We start from the raw sequence: 21532 nt of genomic DNA on the forward strand, positions 1-21532 counted from the left end.
AATGTGAACTTTAGCTTTTAGTTTACTTTATGACCCAGTATTGAACTTCTTAACCTTTTCTAGTAGTTTTTAACCTCTGTGTCTTGTATGCTTTTCTGCTAAATATGCTGCATGAAACATAAATAGGAGTTGAAAATCCTTTTTTCTATTCAATGACTCTGCTTTAAGTTGCCTTGTTTGAAGAATATTAATGTTAGCTTATCCCTACTTGACAATTAATTGCTATTCCCACATACGGTGGGTCCAACAGCTTTTCCTTTTTTATTTCCAGTGTATTTTGATGGTTTTATTTTTAATTGGTATGGAGAGAGGGAGTGAAGATAGTTTTAAGTGGATACACTTTTCCTTTAATGAAGGCAAGCCGTAGGTGGGTGATAAAGAGAAAAGAGCTAGGCTTTGAATTCACACAAGACTGGGTTTAATCCCTAGCTTTCTTACTTGGTAAGTGTGTGACCTTGGGAATCTTATTTACCACCAAATGTGTTGTCATATATGAGAAGTAGGAGAATATATCCTTCAAATTGATTGTGCATAAGTAAGGAAGATATATATGGCATTTAATTCAGTGCCTAGCACATGCTTATTGGCATCATTAACTGAAACTCCTATGACTATTCTTACCATTATTATTAATATTACTGCTTTCAGCAAGCAGAGAGCTCTTACTTATCTTACCCTCTAGCTGATTTTCTATTACAGCATATCAGTCTAGGGAAGCTGTAAGGAAATTTTCACTTATAACCTTGTCCACTTCAGATAAGTGGCCCTAGCATTGTTTTTTGCCCATTGAAAGACTTTAAATTAATGTCTTCTACTTTCCAATACCTCACCGAGATAAGAGGTTTCCTTGTTGTCCCTTCTTTTAAACCTTGTTGGTATTTTACAAAGATGAACACTTAAGCACCCAAGTGCTTGTGTGTTTTAGTGCATGTAAATCTTTAATTCTGTATGGACAGGTAAGATGTTAAGTTGATAAAGTATATCAAATTAGCTTTTAAAATAAGTTTATTACAGTTCCTAAGGGAGAAATTATCTCTGTCATTTTAGAAATGCTCTGATACTTGCTGTATGTTGTGGATCAGCAAGTATAGTCAGCCTTCTACTCGAGCAAAATATTGATGTCTCTTCTAAAGATCTATCTGGACAGACAGCCAGAGACTATGCTGTTTCTAGTCATCATAATGTGTAAGTGTTTACATTAAAAGGCAAATTAATGCTAAATTGAGGTTTAAAATAATTATAACAATAGCATCTTACATATCAGGTGAGATGTCATAATGCGGTTCAGCTAGTTTTAGAGTGGCAGTCAGTTAGTCCCCTGCATCAGCAAGAAATCAAAAAAAAAAAGCAAGATGATTTAGAAGTACCAATGGATACAGGATTCTTTATCTCAGGACTTTTAAGACCTTGATACTTAGAGATCCCAACATTGTTCATTTCATCCAAGTATAACACCTATGGATGGGATTAAAAAACAGTGTCATATCTTTCATTTTTCTGATTAGTTATTTGAGTCTTGAAATGTCCAGCTTAACAGAAAACCTTGTACTGTCTTCTGGAGACTATTTCCTACATACTCCTTGAATTTTTCAATAACTGAAGAGATTCACTAAATCCAAGGAAGACAGTCCCTTTTATCAAGTCAGAAGGAGGAGAATAAAAAGGACATTCCAGTCATTCTGATGTTTCCCTTGTTTCTGTTGCTGCGTTGTTGCCACTCAAACTGGTCCTGTTGCCTGGTAATGGTTGACCTTTGACACCAAGATGCCCTTACTGATTCAGATCCCTCAAGTCTTTAAGTTCCCATATCTATGCTTCTATGCTCAGCCATTGTTCCCAAAGCACTAGCACCCTGCTCTGGCAGCTGGGCATCCTGACTTGAACTGCAGACAAAGTGAGCAAAATGACACTTGCCCCCATATTCAGAACCTAATGTGGAAACCACATCTTAGCCAAGAATTAGCTGAGACCTTCATGGTACAAAATCCTTTGAGGCCGTTGTTGGTCTTTTCTCTGGCAGATATTAATTGGGCTTGTTCTAAAGGGTCAGAGGGGTTCAAATAATGTGACAGAAAGAGATCACTGTTTGTTTCTTCTTCTTTGCTATCAGATCTGTACTGTGAGGCACCTTTATATTCTGTATAGAACCTTAGGCAGTCCCATATGAACCTTCTCCAAGCAGTGGCTCCCAGTTGTGGTCAGCCCTTGAGTGATCTGTTTTACATGATAATGAAAATCGTCCAAGCTACTTTCATCTGTAACTCAAGATTTTAAAATATCTTCAAATTCTACCTCACAGGGAGCCATTGAAGAGAATTCTCAGAATCTCAAGTAGGTTAGTTGGACTTAACAGAACCAAGCCCTGTGCATGACTCATCACTAATCATGTGTAAAAATAGGGCTTTGTGCTTGCTTCCGCAGCACATATCCTAAAATGGGAACAATACAGAGAAAATTAGCATGGCTTCTGCATAAGGAAGCAGCACAAATTTTTGAAGCATTCCATAGTTTGGTCAGTCACTGGAAGGTCATTTGACTATTTGCTGACTAGCTCTAAGGAAACAGTGTGAATCAAAGCAAAAAATGGGTGCCACCAAAATATTGAAATTGTGATTTGTACTAAAAAAATAGTCATGTAAGATGGTCTATGAGGTGAGTCAGAGCTGAATAATGTGTTTGGTGCAAAATATGTTGTTAGTGTGTATGTCAAAAATTAGAGAATGTCAACTTACAACTTCTTCATGGAAACTAAAAAACATATAGGTAGAGTTTTGGTCTCCATGTCAGCTGGAATTGAACATCAATATAAACCATTATCCTAAGAAACATCTGCTGGCTCAGAGTTGGAGTCGGTAGAGAAGGATCACTGGTCCAAGCCAGGTCTTAACATCCATTGGTTTTTCTGCCGTTGGTGTGATTGGTCAACTCCGTAATAGTGGACACTCACATTATCTACTTTAATAAGATATTTATGAGTAAATTTAGTTACAAACTAAGACGTAGTTGAGATGCCCAGAATTATAAGCCCTAAGGAGCAGGAAAACTAAGAAGCAAAATTAAGACTTAATAACATTTGCTGAAAACTATAACATTTGCATATTAGAACCTATGAACAAAATATGCATTGGGTTTTATTTGGGATTCCAAGATAATTTTAGTTATAATGTTTAGAAACAGATTATTTCTTTGCTTTACTATTTCTCTGAGCATTTAAAAAATGTTATCTTGTTAAATCTTTGTAACAACCTAGTGAAAGAAGGTAGCAAAGTCCTCACTTTGTTGAAGAAGATAAGCAAGTCATCCAAGAACAAATAGCAGCTGTTCATTATGGAGCTAGGACTTAAGCAGAGTTGGAACGCTTTCTATTATGTCATGCTAATGCAAGCTAATTTACTGGGTCACACTGCTCTCGATTTATGAGCATTTCACCCTACATTTTTGTCTTCTTTACTTAGAAGCTTCAAGAGAAGTTTGTAGAATGTACTCATAAGTGGATGGGATAATACTGTTAAGTTCTGATATTATGATATTGTTTGAAATACTCTAAGAATTTTACATTTGGTAAGTGTTTTACATCAGTATTAAAATAGTAATTTGGTTTATTACATTTTTATACATAGAATTTGCCAATTACTTTCTGACTACAAAGAAAAACAGATGCTAAAAATCTCTTCTGAAAACAGCAATCCAGGTAACCCTTGTGATAGTGAATTACTTTAGGTCAGTTGTCCCTGATCTTTTTGGTACCAGGGACCAGTTTTGTGGAAGACAGTCTTTCTATGGGCTGGGGGAAGGTGGGGATAGTTTCAGGATTATTGATTCATGTTACATTTATTGTGCTACTTTATTTATATTATTATTACATTGTAATATATAATGAAATAATTATACAACTTACCATCATGTAGAATCTGTGGAAGATCTGAGGTTGTTTTTCTGCAACTAGATGGTCTCATCTGGGGGCAACATGAGACAGTGACAGATCATCAGGCATTAGATTCTCATAGGAAGCACACAACCTAGATCCCTCGGGTGGGCAGTTCATAACAGGGTTCATGCTCCAATGAGTATCTAGTGCTATCACTGATCTAGGAAGGGGCAGAGTTCAGGCAATAATATGAGCCATTATTATTGGTTGGCTGTAAGTACAGGTGAAGCTTCCCTGGTTTGCTTACTGCTCACCTCTTCCTGTGTGGTGTGGTTCATAATAATCCATGGACTGCTACCGGTCTGTAGCATGGGAGTTGAGGACCCCTGCTCTGGGTGGTCCTACCATAGATAAAAAAGTAAAAGTAAGGAACTTTTGATCTCAAAAGAATGCTGAAGCAAAGTTATGTTACATATGCTTGTCCCAACAAGGTCTCACTATTACTGACTTCATTCCTCCTCATTTGAAGTTGGAAAGAGACACATTTACTTTGTTGGAGGAAGATGTGCTCTTCTACCTGCTGGTTAGTTGTCATGATAAGAGCAATTTTGTTAGAACAAATGCTCTGCTACCATTTGCCAAAAGATTGTCATAATAAATATACAAATTTCTCAACTCTAGGCTCAGAAGATTATAATAAAATTAGAAAAATGTTTCACAATAACAAAAATGCTAGTATGCTACCTGGTTGTGGACACCTAATACATTGTATAACCCAAACGATATGAGAACACCTTTAATTTAGCCATCAATTTATCAAAGAACTTTTATAAGTTTGGTTTTATAAGTTGCAGGAGATAAAGATGGAGCAGATGTAGTTTTGATCCTTAAGGTGCTCATAATAGAGCTGTCTCTGTTTCATTTCTGTGCTTTTTCAATAGAATTTACAAAGAAAATATTTCCATTTATGTTTTCACTTCACTTAACAAATAACTATTGAATGTCTTTTAGATACTAAGCATTTTTCTAATGCAACAGAACACAATTAAAAATACAGACAGGAGTTTGTTATTATCATTGTCATTATTTTTTATTTTACTACTTTATTCAGTTCTTACTGTGTGCTAGATGCCCACTGGAAGCTTATAATTTATTATATATTGATTATGTGCCAGACATAAGTGATGAGGAAGGAAAGTTTTGGTAAAAAAAAAAAAAAAAGTAGGTATGATTCAAGGGAAGCATGCAGAGTGAGAAGAATTTTTCTAGGTAAAGAAGCAGAAGAATAATGTTTGACAGAAGGAACATGCAACAAGATTGTGTGTTGGCCAGAAGGAACATCTAAGGAGATTGCCTGTTTGGCAGGAAGGGAAGCAAGTGCAAAAGACAAGATGCTTGAGTGAACTTTGCAGGGTTTCTGAGCAGTTCAGTTCTGCTAGCACCAAAAGTGTGAGATACCAGAGGTTGGGAATGAGGTGAATACTTAGGTAAGGCAAGTTTATGACAGACTTTTTAATACTACAGAAATGAGTAGATTTTATCCTGTGGGCCATGGGAAGTTTACCAGGTAGAATGCTTTGGACTGCAAATACTGATGAACAGTGGTGAAAACAGTAGGAACCAGAGTTGTTTTGTTTGTTCAGTGATATCCTAGGGATCCCTCTTGTCCCTCTTTCTGTGCTGTCAACAGTGTTTTATTCATGTCTCCTTTCATGATTGGGTAATCTGCAACAGCTCCAAACATCTTGTTCTCACAACACAACATCTCAAGGGCTTCTTTTCTTCACGTGTGTTTTCTAAACAGGGAGAAAACTTAGAAGTACACAAGGGGCTTCCTGTAACATTTCATTGGCTGTGTTACACTACCTGCTCATTCCCAAACCAGGCACTGGGAATGCAAATACGTGATTAGCTTAGAATTAACGTTTCCCTTTCTAAGGCTGAGGAGGGAGATTGGGATAATAAACACCCAATAGACTTGTGTTTCTTCTGCAAGAAAGAATAAGGAATGGCTATTGGTAGGGAGTCGACAATGTTTGCTGCAGGGGCTCATTGGAGACATGGGAGCAGGGGAGTCACAAGATTAAATGTGAGTATTAAGGCATTCTGGTTATGGTGTAAAATGGGTTAGCAAGCTTTTCCTGTAAAGGACCAGGTGGGAAATATTTTAGACTATGTGGTCTCTGTCATAACTACTTACCCCTGCTGTTGTCTGCTGTTGTAGAATGAAAGCCACCATGATTCTATGTAAGCAAACAGGCATGACTGAGCTCCTTTAAAACTTTATTTACAAACCATAAGGCAGATTTAATTTGGACTGTGGCCTATAGTTTCCTGGGATTGGTGGAAGGTTACCATGGAAAGAAACCAGGAGACAAAGGAAGCTTTTGCAATAGTCAGCTATAGTTTTCGTCACACGTCCTTGGACTAGTATCAATGTATTATAAGGTTTTCACCCATCCATGGTGGAATAAAGTTAGGAATCTCAGTTACTCATTTTAATATGTTGGTCTTTGTTTTTATGGTGTTATGCCTTTTTATTTGTTTTGCTTAATTTTTTCATGTAAGAACTAACATTAGTAGTTGACGGTTTTCTTTTAAATAGAAGCCATTTTGTAAAGTTTATGTTCCCAGTGGCAGTGGGAATATAAAGCAGAGGCAGAAGAGAGGTATAGTCCATATGATTTAGTGATAATTGAATGAGAAAGGCTTGGGGGACCGAGAGAAATGTCAGATGATTTACAGGTTTCCAGGTCGTACACTAGTATTTAACCTGGACATGAGGAAGGAGTAGGAAATTTTCTGGTGAATACAGAAGAGCAAAGAGCTGCAGCTCAGCAGGAATGACCATTTTTTTCCTATGCATGTTTAATGGAATATTCATGTAGTATATTTTGAGTAGGTAATTGGATAACCAGCATTTATATCTCACATCCTACTGCTTTGACTCTCAGTAACAAGACTTATCAAAGATCAAAGAATCTGAAAGTTGATGAAACTGTCCATGTGTATCACCATCAGTGACCGAAAGTCGGCATCCACAGAACACAGAATTGGGATAGGTGAACTTAATAGATAAAGATGAATATCAGAATTGTGTTCCTCTTAGGGAATGATAGTCTCCATGACCTGTGTGAGTCACGGCTGCCAGAAAAGAAAGAGAGCAAGGAGTGTATTAAAGAAGCACAGCAAATTCAGTCCTAGAGTGCCCTGCTTGACTTCAGTGGGGCATTTTTGTGTTCTTCCTTTAATAACAGCAACATATAAATAACAAAAAGAAGTAAGAGAAAGAGTGTTTTTTTATAGGCTAGTATTTAACGTAAACTTGAGAGTGAGTACCAAGATTATACTTAGAATTTACAGACCGGGTAGGAAGACGAGATAGAAATCTGAAGATTACTGACTCAAACACAGTGTATTTTCATTGCTTTATTGTCACATCTCTGAATTCACAACTATGAATTATATTCGTATGCACTATAACTTTAGAAAGCACCTTCCCAAACCAAATATTAAGTGATTGATTATAATTTCTTTGAATTATTATAGAATTGACTTTCCAAGTGCTCATGAGAATTATTGAGAATTTGCTACATAGTAACATCTCAGCTGTGTCCACAAGAGCTATCTGTCACCTTGTCTTAATGACTATTGGCTCACTAGGAATATTGGTTTTGGCATTAAAATGATATTTTTCTAAATGCAGATAGGACCAGGGATCACTCTTGAACATTAATGTCCAAGCATCTTAAAATTACACATCAGGTTTCATAATCTGACTTCTGCCCCACTCTCCATCTTTAGCCCTTTTCCCTGAGCGCCCTTTCTCTGGCATTACTGAGTTGCTGGTAATGTCCTACTCACTCGTTCACTCTTTCAGGCCTCACTCCTGCTCTTGCTGCTGTGTGGAATGCTGTTACCCTTTCCTTCCCTCTACCACTTTTAATCTGGCTAGCCTCAATATTTCAGTCTGTGCTTGGGCATGTGTTCTAGAAAAGCCATCCCTGATATGCTTTATTTTCATTGTTTTTAAACCCTAATGCCTAGCATGTATGTAGCAGGACTCAATAAGAAATTTCTGAGTAAAATAAAGACTGTTTTTACAAAGATGATGTGCAAGACTGTTCTCTGCAGTCTTGGAGCAGAGGGGACAGATATGTGGGGGAATAACGTAGAGTTCAGGTGGTAAAGATGCAGTAGAAAAATCAGTGAAGTCAGAAGGCAGCCTCAAGAAGGAGGTACCTTTTTATCTGGGGAAAGACATGCAGAATCAAGGAAGACTTCACATATCATTGTTTTAAAAGATGAAAATAAGGCCAGTTGTTGTGTCTCACAACTGTAATCCCAGCATTTTGGGGGGCTGGAGGAGGTGGATCACAAGGTCAAAAGATCAGGAACATCCTGGCCAATCATGAAACATCATCTCTACTACAAATATGAAAAATAGCTGGGCATGATGGTGCATGCCTGTAATCCCAGCTTCTTGGGAGACTGAGACAAGAGAATCGCTTGAACCAGGGAGTCAGAGGTTGCAGTGAGCTGAGATTGTGCCACTGCACTCCAGCCTGGTGACAGAGAAAGACCCTGGCTCAAAAAAAAAAAAAAGAAGAAGAAGAAGAAGAAGAAAAAAAAAAGAAAAGAAAATAAATTTGTCAGAATAGTAGAGGGAAACATTTTAGATATTAGGAAGACATTGTGCACTAATAAAGGTGTCAATAGTAGTTTTGGAAATCATTTATAAGGTACTATTGTTGCAGAAAACAGGAGGCAGGAGAGACCCAGTGGGTGAAACAGGAGGATTTTATTTAGGTGCACACCAGTTCAGTGGATTTGCATCCAAATGCTGAGTCCTGAACAAAGACAGAGCCTGGCTTATGAAGGCAAGCTTACAGAAGCAGAACAAAGGCAGTTAATCATATAGTGACAGTTTTGCAACCTCAGCATAGCTTGTGACTTTGCAACTACATTGAAGGAAAAGAAGAGCTTGCAAAATATATACATTTGTACAAATAGCTATGAGTAAATGCTGAGGGGGAGGGGAGATGGTAAAGGAATTTGTTTTCTGAACCTTGCTCTGGGATGTCTGGACCCATACCTGTGGGCTCTGGCTTCTTGGACAGCGTCAACACAACCTTACCTGGGCCCTGCCTGTTACTATCCTTAGAGTCAGAGTAGTCAAGTGCAGGAAAACTTGTTTCTCTTTAAAACTAAATTTCCTTTTCATTACATTTACTGCTTCATGATTAGGAAGTGGAGAACAACATTCTGTGTTACCTTATATGTTTCTACTGTATTTTAAAATTGTGTTTCTGGTGGTTTTGTTCATTTATGTTGGGTGGATGAATTTGTGAGTGAATCTCATCAGGCGTCTCCCCAAGTGGTTTGTTGAAGTCTTAGAGAGTGATTTCCTAAGTAACTATTTCATGAAACACTAAACACTCAATTTATGAGATAAAATAAAATGTTGTCTTAAATCTATTTTTATAAAGGCAATAGTTTTTAACTGTTCTAAGTGGTTCATTTTAACTGAATATATGGATTTCTCAACAGAACAAGATTTAAAGCTGACATCAGAGGAAGAATCACAAAGGCTTAAAGGCAGTGAAAATAGCCAGCCAGAGGCATGGAAAATTTTACATTTAAATGTTTGATTTAATGTTGTTTTCTTTGCTTTAATAATATTAGGTAGTCCAAATGAAATTATCTTTCAGACTAGGTTTTGAGGATGAATAGGTTCTTTTTTCTAAGAACTTTTTAATAGATTCATAAAATTTAATAAATTCAGCAACCTCATTAACAGAAGAATCAATAGATTCTAAGTTAGCATTTGAAACTTACCTTAAAAAACATAACCACTATAAACTTTAAAATACTCTTACTTTACAATATTCTTATTTAAAATATTCTTATCTGCCTTTTTGATTAGCTTATAGGTAATCTTTCCTTTTGGAATAGAGGCAAAAGAAATTCCAGAACTTTGTTCTTTTATTCTTACAACACCCTGACATAATAAAGAAAGTAACATCAATTATTGGATTATATTATTAAGCAATAGAATTATGAACAATGTAACACTGATGGTCCCTGAGCTGGATTCGTGGTTGAAGAGTAATCATGGCCAGTGATTGAAAATCTGCAGTTTTATATTGCAGTCACTGATAGCAAGGTGAAAGATATATTCTGCCTTGTGATCTCTCATTGACCTCAGCGTTTCTCTTCAGGGAGGGAACCAGGTCATAAAAGCAACCCAAATGCCTATTACAAGAATCGTATCTTGCAGAATGGGACCTTTGGTGTTAGTGCAGAAACACAATAACATTTGAACTTACTGCAGTTGCAGAAAATGAGTACAGATTATTAAAATTTTTATCCACTGTCATTAGTACACATTAGAATATATTAGAACTGGACTTAAGCAGATAAACTAGATACATAACACTATCATATTATGACATATAATTTCAATTAAAATTTAAGAATTTGCATTTCTTTCTGTTTGGTGTTGATTTCAGCTCCTAATAACTGAAAGCATGCCTACAATTCAGTTAGTAATCTGTAGAGGCTCACTGGTTAGGGTTTGGTGAGGTAAACTCTTTTCAAGTGAGGAAGACTTTGCAACACTACAAATCATCCGCTGATGCATTTTTGGCAGATTTAACACGTAATAAATTAAGTGGAGTCCAAACAAATGGTGACAAAGTTAAGTTTGCTGGTTCATGTTGATCTTCTCCCGTTGGCTAAGGTGAATTATTTTTCTCATGTTAGTCAGAAGCCAGTGATGTGGCAGTAGCTGAACGTAGATTAAAAAGTTAATTTTTAATTTTAATTAATTATTTATTTTAACAGTTAAATTTTAATTTTAATTATTTTCTAATTTTTCATTGTCTATACTTGATTACTTAAAATAAAATTATTTTTAAAACATGCATTCCAAAAGAGGAAACATCACAGAAATACAACAAGCAAATTAACCTTCTATTTTTGCATTTGCAGGAAATGTCTCAAGAACCAGAAATAAACAAGGATTGTGATAGAGAGGTATACCATTATATTCAAATGTTTCTGTTGAATTAGATTTTTACATTATGTTGTTTAATAAAGTGTTGTAAGTATAGGCACACATGATCCTATCATGTAAGTAGCATAAATCATCAGTGAAAAATTTAATATTTAACTCAAAAAGAATTCTGTAGATTGAGTTTTAAAGAGATACAAACCCTAGAAATATTCTTTCATTATTATGGAATAATCCTGAATGGTGCCGTAAAGTGCTAGGTCATGCGACTTTAGGAGCTTTGGATCAATCATTTTATCTTTCTTGGTTTTAGTCTGATTATCAATAGTTAATGTGGCTAAAGAAGATAATTTCTTATTCTGTGTATCTTCCAGCTAGAAAACTGTACGGCTATCGAATGTGAAATTTGGGGAACATCTTATTTTCTGGGCATCCACGCTTGTACCTCAGCAGTTTCACTCTGCTCCTTGTGTTGTGGCGAACTTTGGTTCCCATGTTTCAGTGAGAACCATCATGTTTTTGATATCCCAGGGACCAAATGAAAAAAAATGATCAAAGGCAGTGGGGGAGAAGAATATCTCAGTGCAGAAAAGTGCAATCTTCCTTTCTATTCCTGAAGCCCCACAGTGTCTCATCCTCTAAATCTGACTGCTTAATGTGAGATCTAGGTGGTAAAGACAGAAGAAGACACATTTTGCATCTTTGTCTTTTTATTTGTGTGTTCCCACGAGTCAAATGGGATAAATACATATATAAGATTCTGAAGAGTCATTGGGAATAAAAGCACAAAATGAAGGAGGGCCCTTTTTGAATTTTGAAAAATTCTGTTTTATTCAGTCAAGCAGAAATGAAGCAAACTTTACAATGATATGATAATTACATCTTAAAATTAGAGGGTAATTGTTCTGTATATATGATCAAACTTAAGTGTGAAATATTTTTAATGACTACAATAATGACAAACTGAGTCAATTGATAAAATCAATCAAAAAGGTTCTTTTTATTCAATAAAGTGAATATCCTTAATATCAAACTTCCACTCAAGGCTGAAGAAGACATGAAGAAGCACGGAAGTAATAATATGGGATTACCAGAAAACCTGACTAATGATGCCACTGCTGGCAATGGTGATGATGGATTAATTCCACAAAGCAAGAGCAGAACACCTGAAAGTCAGCAATTTCCTGACACTGAGAATGAAGAGTATCACAGGTAAGCCTATGACAACATTTAATAGGAGACAGCCATATGCTGTCAAACTAATCCTAATTTGGGCTAATATTCATGATTAAAAATTTTATATTTTTCCTAGGATATTCAGCCTTGCCTGGTAATCAGAAAAATGAAAATCAGCAAAAAATGAGTTACCATTTTTTCCAGTCATTAATTTATTTGAAAAATAATGAGTATTGGCAAATGTGAGGGGAAAGGAATTTCTTTACATTTTAGTGAACTTTTAGCTTCAGAGGTACATGTGCAGTTTGTTATATAGGTAAACTGTACCATGGAAGTTTGGGCTACAGATTAGTTCATCAGCCACATAATAAGCAAAATACCCAAAAGGTAGTTTTTTGGTCGTCTCCCTCCAGCCATGCTCCACCCTCAAGTAGACCCTTTTGCCTGTTATTCTCCTCTTTGTGTCCATGAGTTCTCATTGTTTAGTTTCCACTAAATGATTAAGAATATGTGGCATTTGATTTTCTGTTTCTGCATTAGTTTGCTTAGAATAGTGGCCGCCAGCTCCATCTGTGTTGCTGCAAAGGAAATGGTCTCATTGAAAAAGACATGTCGTACACTGTTGGTAAATGCATTTCGAACATTAATTGAGTAGCATATTCACACACACATATATAACATAGTAAGGTTATATATGTATGTTAAGGATACTTGTATAGATTAGTTATGTATATACTTACATATAAGAACATTTATTACAGCATCATTATATCAAAAGATGGATCCTTATCAGTAGGAATTTATCATTATTAAAAGTAAATCCTTACCAATAGGAAATAGCTCAATTTTCATTCCCAGAAAATAATGTAGTATGGAACCATTTTTTACAAATGAGGTTAGAGCTAGAGTATACGGATTATTTCACAATTAAAATGTATTTAAAACCTTTACTTTGATAACACATCTTAAGATAATTTTGTTAGAATTCTTGTAATATCTGCTGTGTTGCAAATGGAAGCTGCATGCTCCATTGACACTGTACCTTGATTGCTAGTTATTAAATTTTTGTTGTCAGTGCCTGAGTGCTGAAATATTGGGTCTTCAATCTGAATATTGCCAAGGGATTGTATGGGGATCTATATTTAATATAAACATTTCAGTATATTGGGTAAAACTTTTATTAAAATGTATCAAAGGATCTTTCATCTACTAAACCAGAATTTGGTCAGATTTTTCTGCAAAGAGTCAGTTAGTAAATATTTTAGGCTTTGCAGACTGTATATATAATTTTGACACAGGGTCTCTGTTGCCCAGGCTGGAGTGCGGTTTTGTGATCATGGCTCACTGCAGCCTCCACTTTCTGGGCTCTAGTGATCCTCCCACCTCAGCCTCTCTGCTAGCTGGGACCACAGGTGTGCAACATCACACCCAGCTAATTGACTCTGTGAACTGTAGAGTGAATAAGCGTGGCTGGGTTCCAAGATACTTGACTTACAAAAACAGGCAGTGGGATTTGGCCCACAGGTGCTAATGTGCTGACCTTGTGCTAAAAGGAAGGTGCTACTAATGCAGTAACTCTTATTCATAAAAGTGTCCGGCATGTGTGACATTATCCTTCCTTTTAGAAAAGGATATATTTCAGTATTCACCACACCACATTTTTCCACAGTGACTTCATATAATTTTTTAAATTTCATTTATAACATAAGACTATTTTCTGCATTTCTGCCACTTTATTCCTGTTAATAGAACTCAGTAGTTTACTGTGATCAATTACTTTGTATATTTGATGAGTATCAACTGTTCTAGAATTGGCTGATTTTTATCAAGCCAGAAATACTCTCCTTGAAACGTTTAGTGTTTCTTGGTCTTTATGTATAAGCATGAACAAAGTGATATTCAGCTTATGGAATCTAGAATTGTTTAAGGTGACTTTTAGTTCTATACTTTTAAGAATTTAACACCTCAGTCTGGCATTTTTAATGCCACATGTGTATAATTTTATAACTTTTAAAATATATAATTGTTATGTAAAATTTGAAGACTACACCTGTTATATAAAATTTGAAATTAATTGTCTATTATTTTCCATGACTGTGGAAGAAAATAACAACATTCTCAGCCATGACTTCTAAGTATGATGTCCTTAAAAGAACATGTCTACACTCATGAACTCAATTTTCTTTTCATTCACTCTTGATCTCACACCAGTAAGTCTTCAGTTTCAGTACTCCTCCAACGTTGTTTTTCCTCAAGATTATCACTAATTTTTTTCTGTAATAAATCTAGGCATTTTTCGTACACTTCATTTTATTTAATCTGTTAGCAGAATTTGAGCCAATGGAGGACATCTCCTCTCTAACAGCGTCTTCAACTTGGCTTTCAGGACCTCAGTCCCTCAGGCTTTTCCTCCTGCCTTTCTAATCCATTCATCATGGCCTCTTTTGCTTGCTCCTCCTCATCTTTCTCCATTTGGACATTGTTTTTTCCGAGGGCTCAGTCCTCAATCTTCTCTCTCATGACTTTTTCTTTTTTTGAGACAGAGTTTCACTCTGTCACCCAGGCTGGAGTTCAGTGGTGTGATCTCGGCTCACTGCAACCTCCACCTCCTGGGTTCAAGTGATTCTCCTGCCTCAGCCTCCTGAGTAGCTGGCATTACAGGTTCGTGCCACCATGCTCGGCTAATTTTTGTATTTTTAGTAGAGACAGCATTTCCCTATGTTGGCCAGCCTGGTCTCAAACTCCTGACCTCAGGTGATCTCTCTGCCTTGGCCTCACAAAGTGTTGGGGTTGCAAGTATGAGCCACTGCACCCAGCCCCTCGTGACTTTTTCTACCGTGTATATGCTAGTGATTTCCAAATGTATGTCTCTGGCTCAGATCTCTCTCCCTAATTCCAGATTTCCATATGAGCCTGCCTACTTGATATCTCTATTTGGTTAGCTATTGGGTATCACACACTTGTCAGACCAAAAATTGGGCTACTAATGGCCTTTCTGAAATCTACCCCTCATGTATTCTTTCCTACTTTGGTTAAGGGCAACTCTTCCAGTTGCTCTGCCAAAAATCTCGTTGTCATTCTTGACTCATCTCTCTCTCCGTCTCTGACACCTTACATCTATTCTCTCAGTAAATCTTGTCAGGTCTACCTGAAGGTATGTCCAGAAGCCAGTCATATCTTCTACATCTGAGCCACCCTCATCTGCAGTCTACATGAGTGTCATAGACTGGTAATTGATAGTCCTGGCTTTTAAAAACTTCCCTTTTCATCAATTCTTAACTCAGTGGATGTACCTAAAATATAAGTCAAATTGTGTCAGTCCTGTGCCCCAGCCCTTCTGATTGCCTCCCATTTCACTCTGAGTATGTATCAAATTTCCTCCTAATTATCTCCCTTGCTCTGCTTTAGCCACACTGAACTTCTTGCCATCCCTTCTCTACCCCTAGTGCTTAAAGACTCCAAGCACACCTCTGTACTTGGCAGTTCCCTGTGTCCGGAATGCTTTTTCCACGGATATCCTCCTAGCTTACTCTTTCCATTCCTTCAGTTCTTTATTTAAAACCTCCTTTCTGCTAAGAAGTAGAAAAAGGGTAAAAAGAAACACATTATGGAACAACCACTTTCTGAGGAAGAACCATGTACTACCCAGATGCATCATGCTTAAGATTCAACTGGGAGTGTACCAGGGAGGCTCTCTAATGTAACCAAGGGAAGGTTCAATGAAACAAAGTGATTTATCATCTCTAACTTCAAATCCATTTGTATCTTGACATCAACACTCTTAACCTTATATCATCATTTCTTAGAGTCTTTGATATACAAATAAAAGGTTTTTTGTATTAGAAAGAAAGAAATCCCCTTTCTCAGCAGAGACTTTTCTGACCATCCCAACTTTCCTACCACCCTCCCCATCAAACACATAAACGTTTCATTTTCCTGCTTTAGTTTTTCTCCTCTAACATACTGTATCTTTTGTCTTCTCTGTCTGTTGTTATTGTGTGTTTATCTCACTCTCATGAATAAGGATTTTATTTTTCACTACTATATCCTCACTGCCTAGAAAAAGGCCTAGCGTATTGGATGTAGCTACCTAATAAATCCTTATTAAATGAGTGAATGGAGTTTATCCTGGGTATGTTGTTTGATTGATTCTTACTTTAAAATTTTGACATGGGTCATTCTCTTAGTTTTGTCTGGTAATTATATGCATTTTAATAATTGTTTTGGCTTTTTATAATAAGCTACATTCTTTATATTAATTTTTTTATTTAGGGAGAAAAGCCCAATATTGTGGTTATTAATTATTTATTCTTTTATTTGTAATCATAATTGTAATTATGGTAAACTGAGTCAGAGGAATTGCAAACTTTACTAGTATTTTATTTGATTTGATTTTTGAGATAGAGTCTCACTCTATCACCCAGGCTGGAGTGCAGTGGTGGGGTCTCAGTTCACTGCACCCTCCGCCTCCTGGGTTCATGTATTTCTCCTGCCTTAGTCTCCTGAGAAGCTGGGATTACAGCGCCATGCCACCACACCTGGCTAATTTGTGTATTTTTAGTAGAGACTACTAATTTCACCTTGTTGGGCAGACTGGTCTCGAACTCTTTACCTCAGGTGATCCACCCACTTTGGCCCTTCAAAGTGCTAGGATTACAGGCATGAGCCACTGCACCTGGCCACCTGCTTTAAAAAAAAAAAAAAATTGGGGTGGCACATTTAATGAACTTACAAATTCTTTTCAAGGGATTATGAACCTTTGGTATTTGAAATAAAATGAGAGAGTTGGAAATTTTTTGCTTCCTATAGTAAGAGGAATACTGCTCCGGCACTGGCTATTCTGATGGAGCAGGTGCTGCTGCTTGGCTGTATTTCAGAAGCAAGCTGCTCACATCTGTATTGGTTGGTGAGCAAGACCAGTGGTCATTGATTGGTTGATTAGATTTCAAACTGGCTCTGGGTGGCTTCTTGTTACCATTGGTACAGGTCATTTCTTTCCTAAGTTACACTCAACTTTAACTAACATTTTCTGTTTAAAAGTTGCCTTCAATTAACTATGTTCAAAATGAAACTATTTTGTATTCCAGAATTTTAGACCTCATTTTAAAATTGTGGTCACGATGAATTGGTTAATAATAGCTCTCAGGAAGATCTATTTACATTTTTTAAAATACATATTTCTTTGCATAATTTATTCCTTAAAATTAATTGCCTTGTTTCTGTTATTGGTATTTCTAGAAGCTTTTGTTCAAGTCCTAACATAAACTCCAGTAGGAGATTTTAGTCTCTTTGTCAGTTAATATATGTATATGGTAGTGATATTCTCTTTTTAAATTCCTTTTCTTGTTCACTGTCTTCTCTGTACAATAACAGTAATATTCTTATGCATTTTTACCTCATTAAAAATAATTACAGTTTTCAGGTCATGTGATGCCAACATGTATGTTCCTTTTGCTTGGTGTGTGTGCTGCTATTCAGGCTCTGTTGTGGTTCTACATGAATGGCAGCTTTTTAAAATAACTCTGTGAAGAATGACATTGGTACTTGGATAGAAATTGTATTGGATCTGTAGACTTCTTTGGGCACTATGATCATTTTCACAATATCAATGCTTTCAGTCCAGGAACATAGGATGTATGTTCATTTATTTGTGTCATCTCTGATTTTCTTCATTGGTGTTTTCCAGTTATCCTTTTATAGTTGACTCACCTCCTTCGTTACGTATTTTCCTAGGTATTTTACTCTTTTGCAGCCATTGTCAAAGGGACTGGGTTCTTGACGTGACTCGCAACTTGGTTGTAGGTAGTGTATAGTGGTACTACTCATTGGTATTTGTACATTTTGTAGCCTCTGAGACTTTACTGAATTCATTTATCAAATCTAGGAGTGTTTTGTAGGAGTCTTTAGGGTTTTCTAGGGATAAGATCATATCATTGGTGAAGAGATAATTTGACTTTCTTTTTTCCAATTTGGATGTCCTTTATTTCTCTTGCCCAATTGCTCTGCCTAGGACTTCCCAGTTTTATTCTTAACATGCATGAAATAAAAGTAAAATCAAAAGTGATTAATGATTACTTTATTTCACATCTCTGTCACATACACAGATAAAATTAATTCAAAGTTGTATGTTAAAAACACAATATTAGACCCTGTCTTGTTCCAAAAGGAATTTCTGAGTTGTCTATAAAATACAGAGGAATCAAGAATATAAGTAGAAAGTGTTTCCCAAAAATAAATATAAAAAGTATGGGTTAACACAGGGCTTCCCAATCCCCAGGCCATGGACCAGTACCAGTCCCTGGATTGTTAGGACCTGGACCACAGAGCAGGAGGCTAGTGGCAGGTGAGCAAGCAAAGTTACATCTGTTTAAAGCCACTCTCTGTCACTCACATTACTGCCTGAGCTCCTCTTCCTGTCAGATCGGTGGTGGCATTGGATTGTCATAGTAGTGTGACTCAAACCCTGTTGTAAGCTGCTTACACAGGGTATCTAGGTTGTTCACTCCTTATGAGAATCTAATGCTTTATGATCTGTCACCATCTACTGTCACCCCCAGATGGGACCATCTAGTTGCAGGAAAACAAGCTGAGGCTCCCACTGATTCTACATTATGGTGAGCTATGTAATTATTTCATTATATATAAGTAATAATAGAAATAATATGCACAATGAATGTTATGTGCTTGAGTCATCCTGCAACCATCCCCCAACTCAGGTCTACAGAAAAATTACCTTCCACAAAACCAGTCCCTGGTGCCATCATGGTTGGGGAGAGCTGGGTTAAGAGATGTGAGACCCCTTTGCCTTGTCTTGGATTAATGTGCAGATATGCATTGTGTGAATGACATCTGATGGCACCATGTTGCCCTGTAGATCATTTTAGGGACACCTCCAGTATTTCATGAAAATCAAAATTTCTTCTAGTGATGAACAAAATGATACCCAGAAGCAAGTTTCGGAAGAACAGAATGCTGGAATATCACAAGAGATTCTGACTGGTAAACAAGAGCAGATGGAAGTGGCTGAAAAGAAAATGAATTCTGAGGTATTTTCTTTAGTCATTTTCAAATGTTTTAATATGTGTATTTATTTAAAAGACAACTTTATGTATTTTGGAAAGCACACAGGATTTTTAAAACAGAAGTGCAATGTTTAGATGCCTACATGTACATTGTGGAAGGGTACAATGCTTAAACAGTTATGAATAAATGCAATTCTTACAACTGACTGTAAAAATATTAGAAAAGTAGTATATTGATAAAACTTTCTTCAGAAAAAGGAACTTAAAGAACTTTAAGAAATTGCTTCTGTCCAAATATATGCATAGCTAAGGTTCTTACAATGGTGTGGTTGATAGATTAGATATCAGAGAATAAACCCAATTTAAAAAATATACTCAAGCTTATTAATCTTATATTTTATGCATTTGTGTTTTTTATAATTCAGAGAAAGGCTTTTCCAATTCTGAAATTCTAAAAATCCTCTAGTGACTTATTTTTCATGGTCTTTAAATAAGTATTTCAACTTTTTGGAATTTACACATTTTTAGATTTGAAGTTTTGTCCAACTTTTTTCCAGTTAAATATCCACTATGGGAATTCTTTCCTTATACAAATATAAATGTCATACTTTAATTTCAGAAGAAATCATGATATGTCATTCTCTTGAGTGCTAATTAAAAGTTCCCTTTGTTTACTTAGGTTTCTCTTACCAATAAGAAAGAAAAAGATCTCTTGCATGAAAATCGCATGTTGCAGGAAGAAATTGCCATGCTGAGACTGAAAGTAGACAAAATAAAAGAGCAGAGCCAGCTAAGGGAAAAGAAACTTTTGGAGGAAATTCAAAGTGTGAAAGCAAAGAATGATAAACTTCTAAAGGCTGTAAAATTAAGGGAGGATCATTAACAAAAGTCAGCATTTAAGTACAGTGGACAGCTTAGCATTTTGACAACTGAGAATAATGATAAACTTCTTAAGGCTGTAAAATTGAATGAGGAAGCATGAGTAAAAATCAGTATTTCAGTAGAGTGGACAGCTTAGCATTTTGACCACTGAGAATGCTCAGTTCTGAACTGCAGAATGTAAGACACAGCTAGGAAACACTGGAAATGGAAATCCTATCATGTCGTTTTAGACTGACTACTGCCCTACATGACTGTGATCAATGTCAAATAGATGAAAGAGACTTCTTTACAGAGAACAAACATGAACAGGTTTATTTACAGGAAAAAAATGAATTCTCATATATCTAACCTAAAAGATAACAGTGAGATTCTTTCTGAACAACTCTAATGTTGACAGCAAAATTAACAGCCTAAACATTAAGCTGCATCACACAGGATAAACTCTGAGAGACAAGATGGGGCAGGCCCCCATCTTTCCTGTTCAGACAACTTAGTCATTCTAGTGTGTGGGCTTTGGAGACTACAAACCCATCAAGGGCAGAAGAGATCCTGTGGCACGGCACAGCTGCTTTACCAAATCATGGCCAGACTGCTTCTGTAAGCAGGCCCTGATCCTGTTCCTCATCACTGGACAGGACCTCCCACCTGAGGCCTCTAGCTACCCCCACTAGTGTTCCCTGGCCAACGGATATTTGAAACCTTCCTGGGACAGAGTTCCCAGAGAGAGGGGAGGGCCACCACCTTTGCTGTTTGGGTACCTAGCCGTTCTGGCCCATGGGCTTTGGAGAGCCCAAGCTGACCAGGGGTGGAAGTGGTGTCTCAGTGCAGCACAGCCACCCTCCAAAAATGTGGCCAGACTCGTGTTTAAGTCAGTCTCCGACCACATTTGTAAACACTGGGTGCAGGCTTTCAACCAGGGTCTCCAGCCACCTTCACTGCTGTTCTCTGGCTGACAGAGGTTTCAGACCTCCCTGAGTCAGAGCTCCAGGGGAAGGACCAGACTGTCATCTTTGCCGTTTGGACAACTTAGCCATTTCAGTCCTCAAGTTTCAGAGTGTCTGAGGCAACCAGGGGCTGAAGTGAACCCCCAGCACAGCATAGCCACTCTACAAAAATGTGACCAGACTTCTTTTTTAAGCAAGTCCCTGTTCCTGTTCCTCCTGACTGTTCAGGACTTCTCAACTTGCCTCCAGCCACATCCTACAGGTGTGTACAGATTGGCAACTGGTTCATACCTCCGAGGTGCAGAGCTCCCAGAGGAAGGGGCAGGCTATCATCTTTGCCTTTTTGCAGACTTCACTGCTGATACCTTCAGGCACTGGAAAATAGGAGGCCATTGGGGACTGGAGTGGACCCCCAGCATACCACAGCAGCCCCACAGAAAAGTGGCCAGACTGTTATGTGGGTGCCCATTTCCATATCTCCTCAATGGGTAGGCCCCCCTGGCAGGGTCTCCAGCCAGCCCCCCACTGGAACTATCAAGCCTGTAGCAACTTGGCAATTCCCTGGACTGAGCTTCCAGGAGCAACTGAAATCCTCTCTGCCGCTGCCTCTGCAGTGGAACTGCCC

At 37.2% G+C, this 21532-nt stretch overlaps 1 protein-coding gene and 1 non-coding gene across 5 annotated transcripts in view; both read left to right on the top strand.

Annotated features, from left to right (window-relative positions):
- Positions 1 to 20063, top strand: part of LOC135965570 (POTE ankyrin domain family member B-like) — a 28868-nt gene extending 8805 nt beyond the window's left edge. For 2 of the 4 annotated variants that reach the window (XM_065522622.1, XM_065522624.1), the window contains exons 6-13: positions 1048 to 1185; positions 3621 to 3691; positions 9419 to 9489; positions 10862 to 10906; positions 11929 to 12095; positions 18985 to 19105; positions 19761 to 19937; positions 20037 to 20063. In XM_065522622.1, the coding sequence (XP_065378694.1) occupies positions 1048 to 1185; positions 3621 to 3691; positions 9419 to 9489; positions 10862 to 10906; positions 11929 to 12095; positions 18985 to 19105; positions 19761 to 19937; positions 20037 to 20063 (817 nt within the window). Of the gene's footprint in view, positions 1 to 1047; positions 1186 to 3620; positions 3692 to 9418; positions 9490 to 10861; positions 10907 to 11928; positions 12096 to 18984; positions 19106 to 19760; positions 19938 to 20015 lie in introns of all 4 variants that reach the window. The other 2 variants (XM_065522623.1, XM_065522625.1) reach the window with 1 other exon arrangement.
- Positions 2406 to 2512, top strand: LOC135965789 (U6 spliceosomal RNA). Its single transcript, XR_010578902.1, has one exon. It is a non-coding gene; the product is annotated as a U6 spliceosomal RNA (small nuclear RNA).
- Positions 20064 to 21532: the final 1469 nt, after the last annotated feature.

The sequence above is a fragment of the Macaca fascicularis genome, chromosome 10 (genome assembly GCF_037993035.2).
Source record: "Macaca fascicularis isolate 582-1 chromosome 10, T2T-MFA8v1.1".
Lineage (NCBI taxonomy): Eukaryota > Metazoa > Chordata > Mammalia > Primates > Cercopithecidae > Macaca > Macaca fascicularis.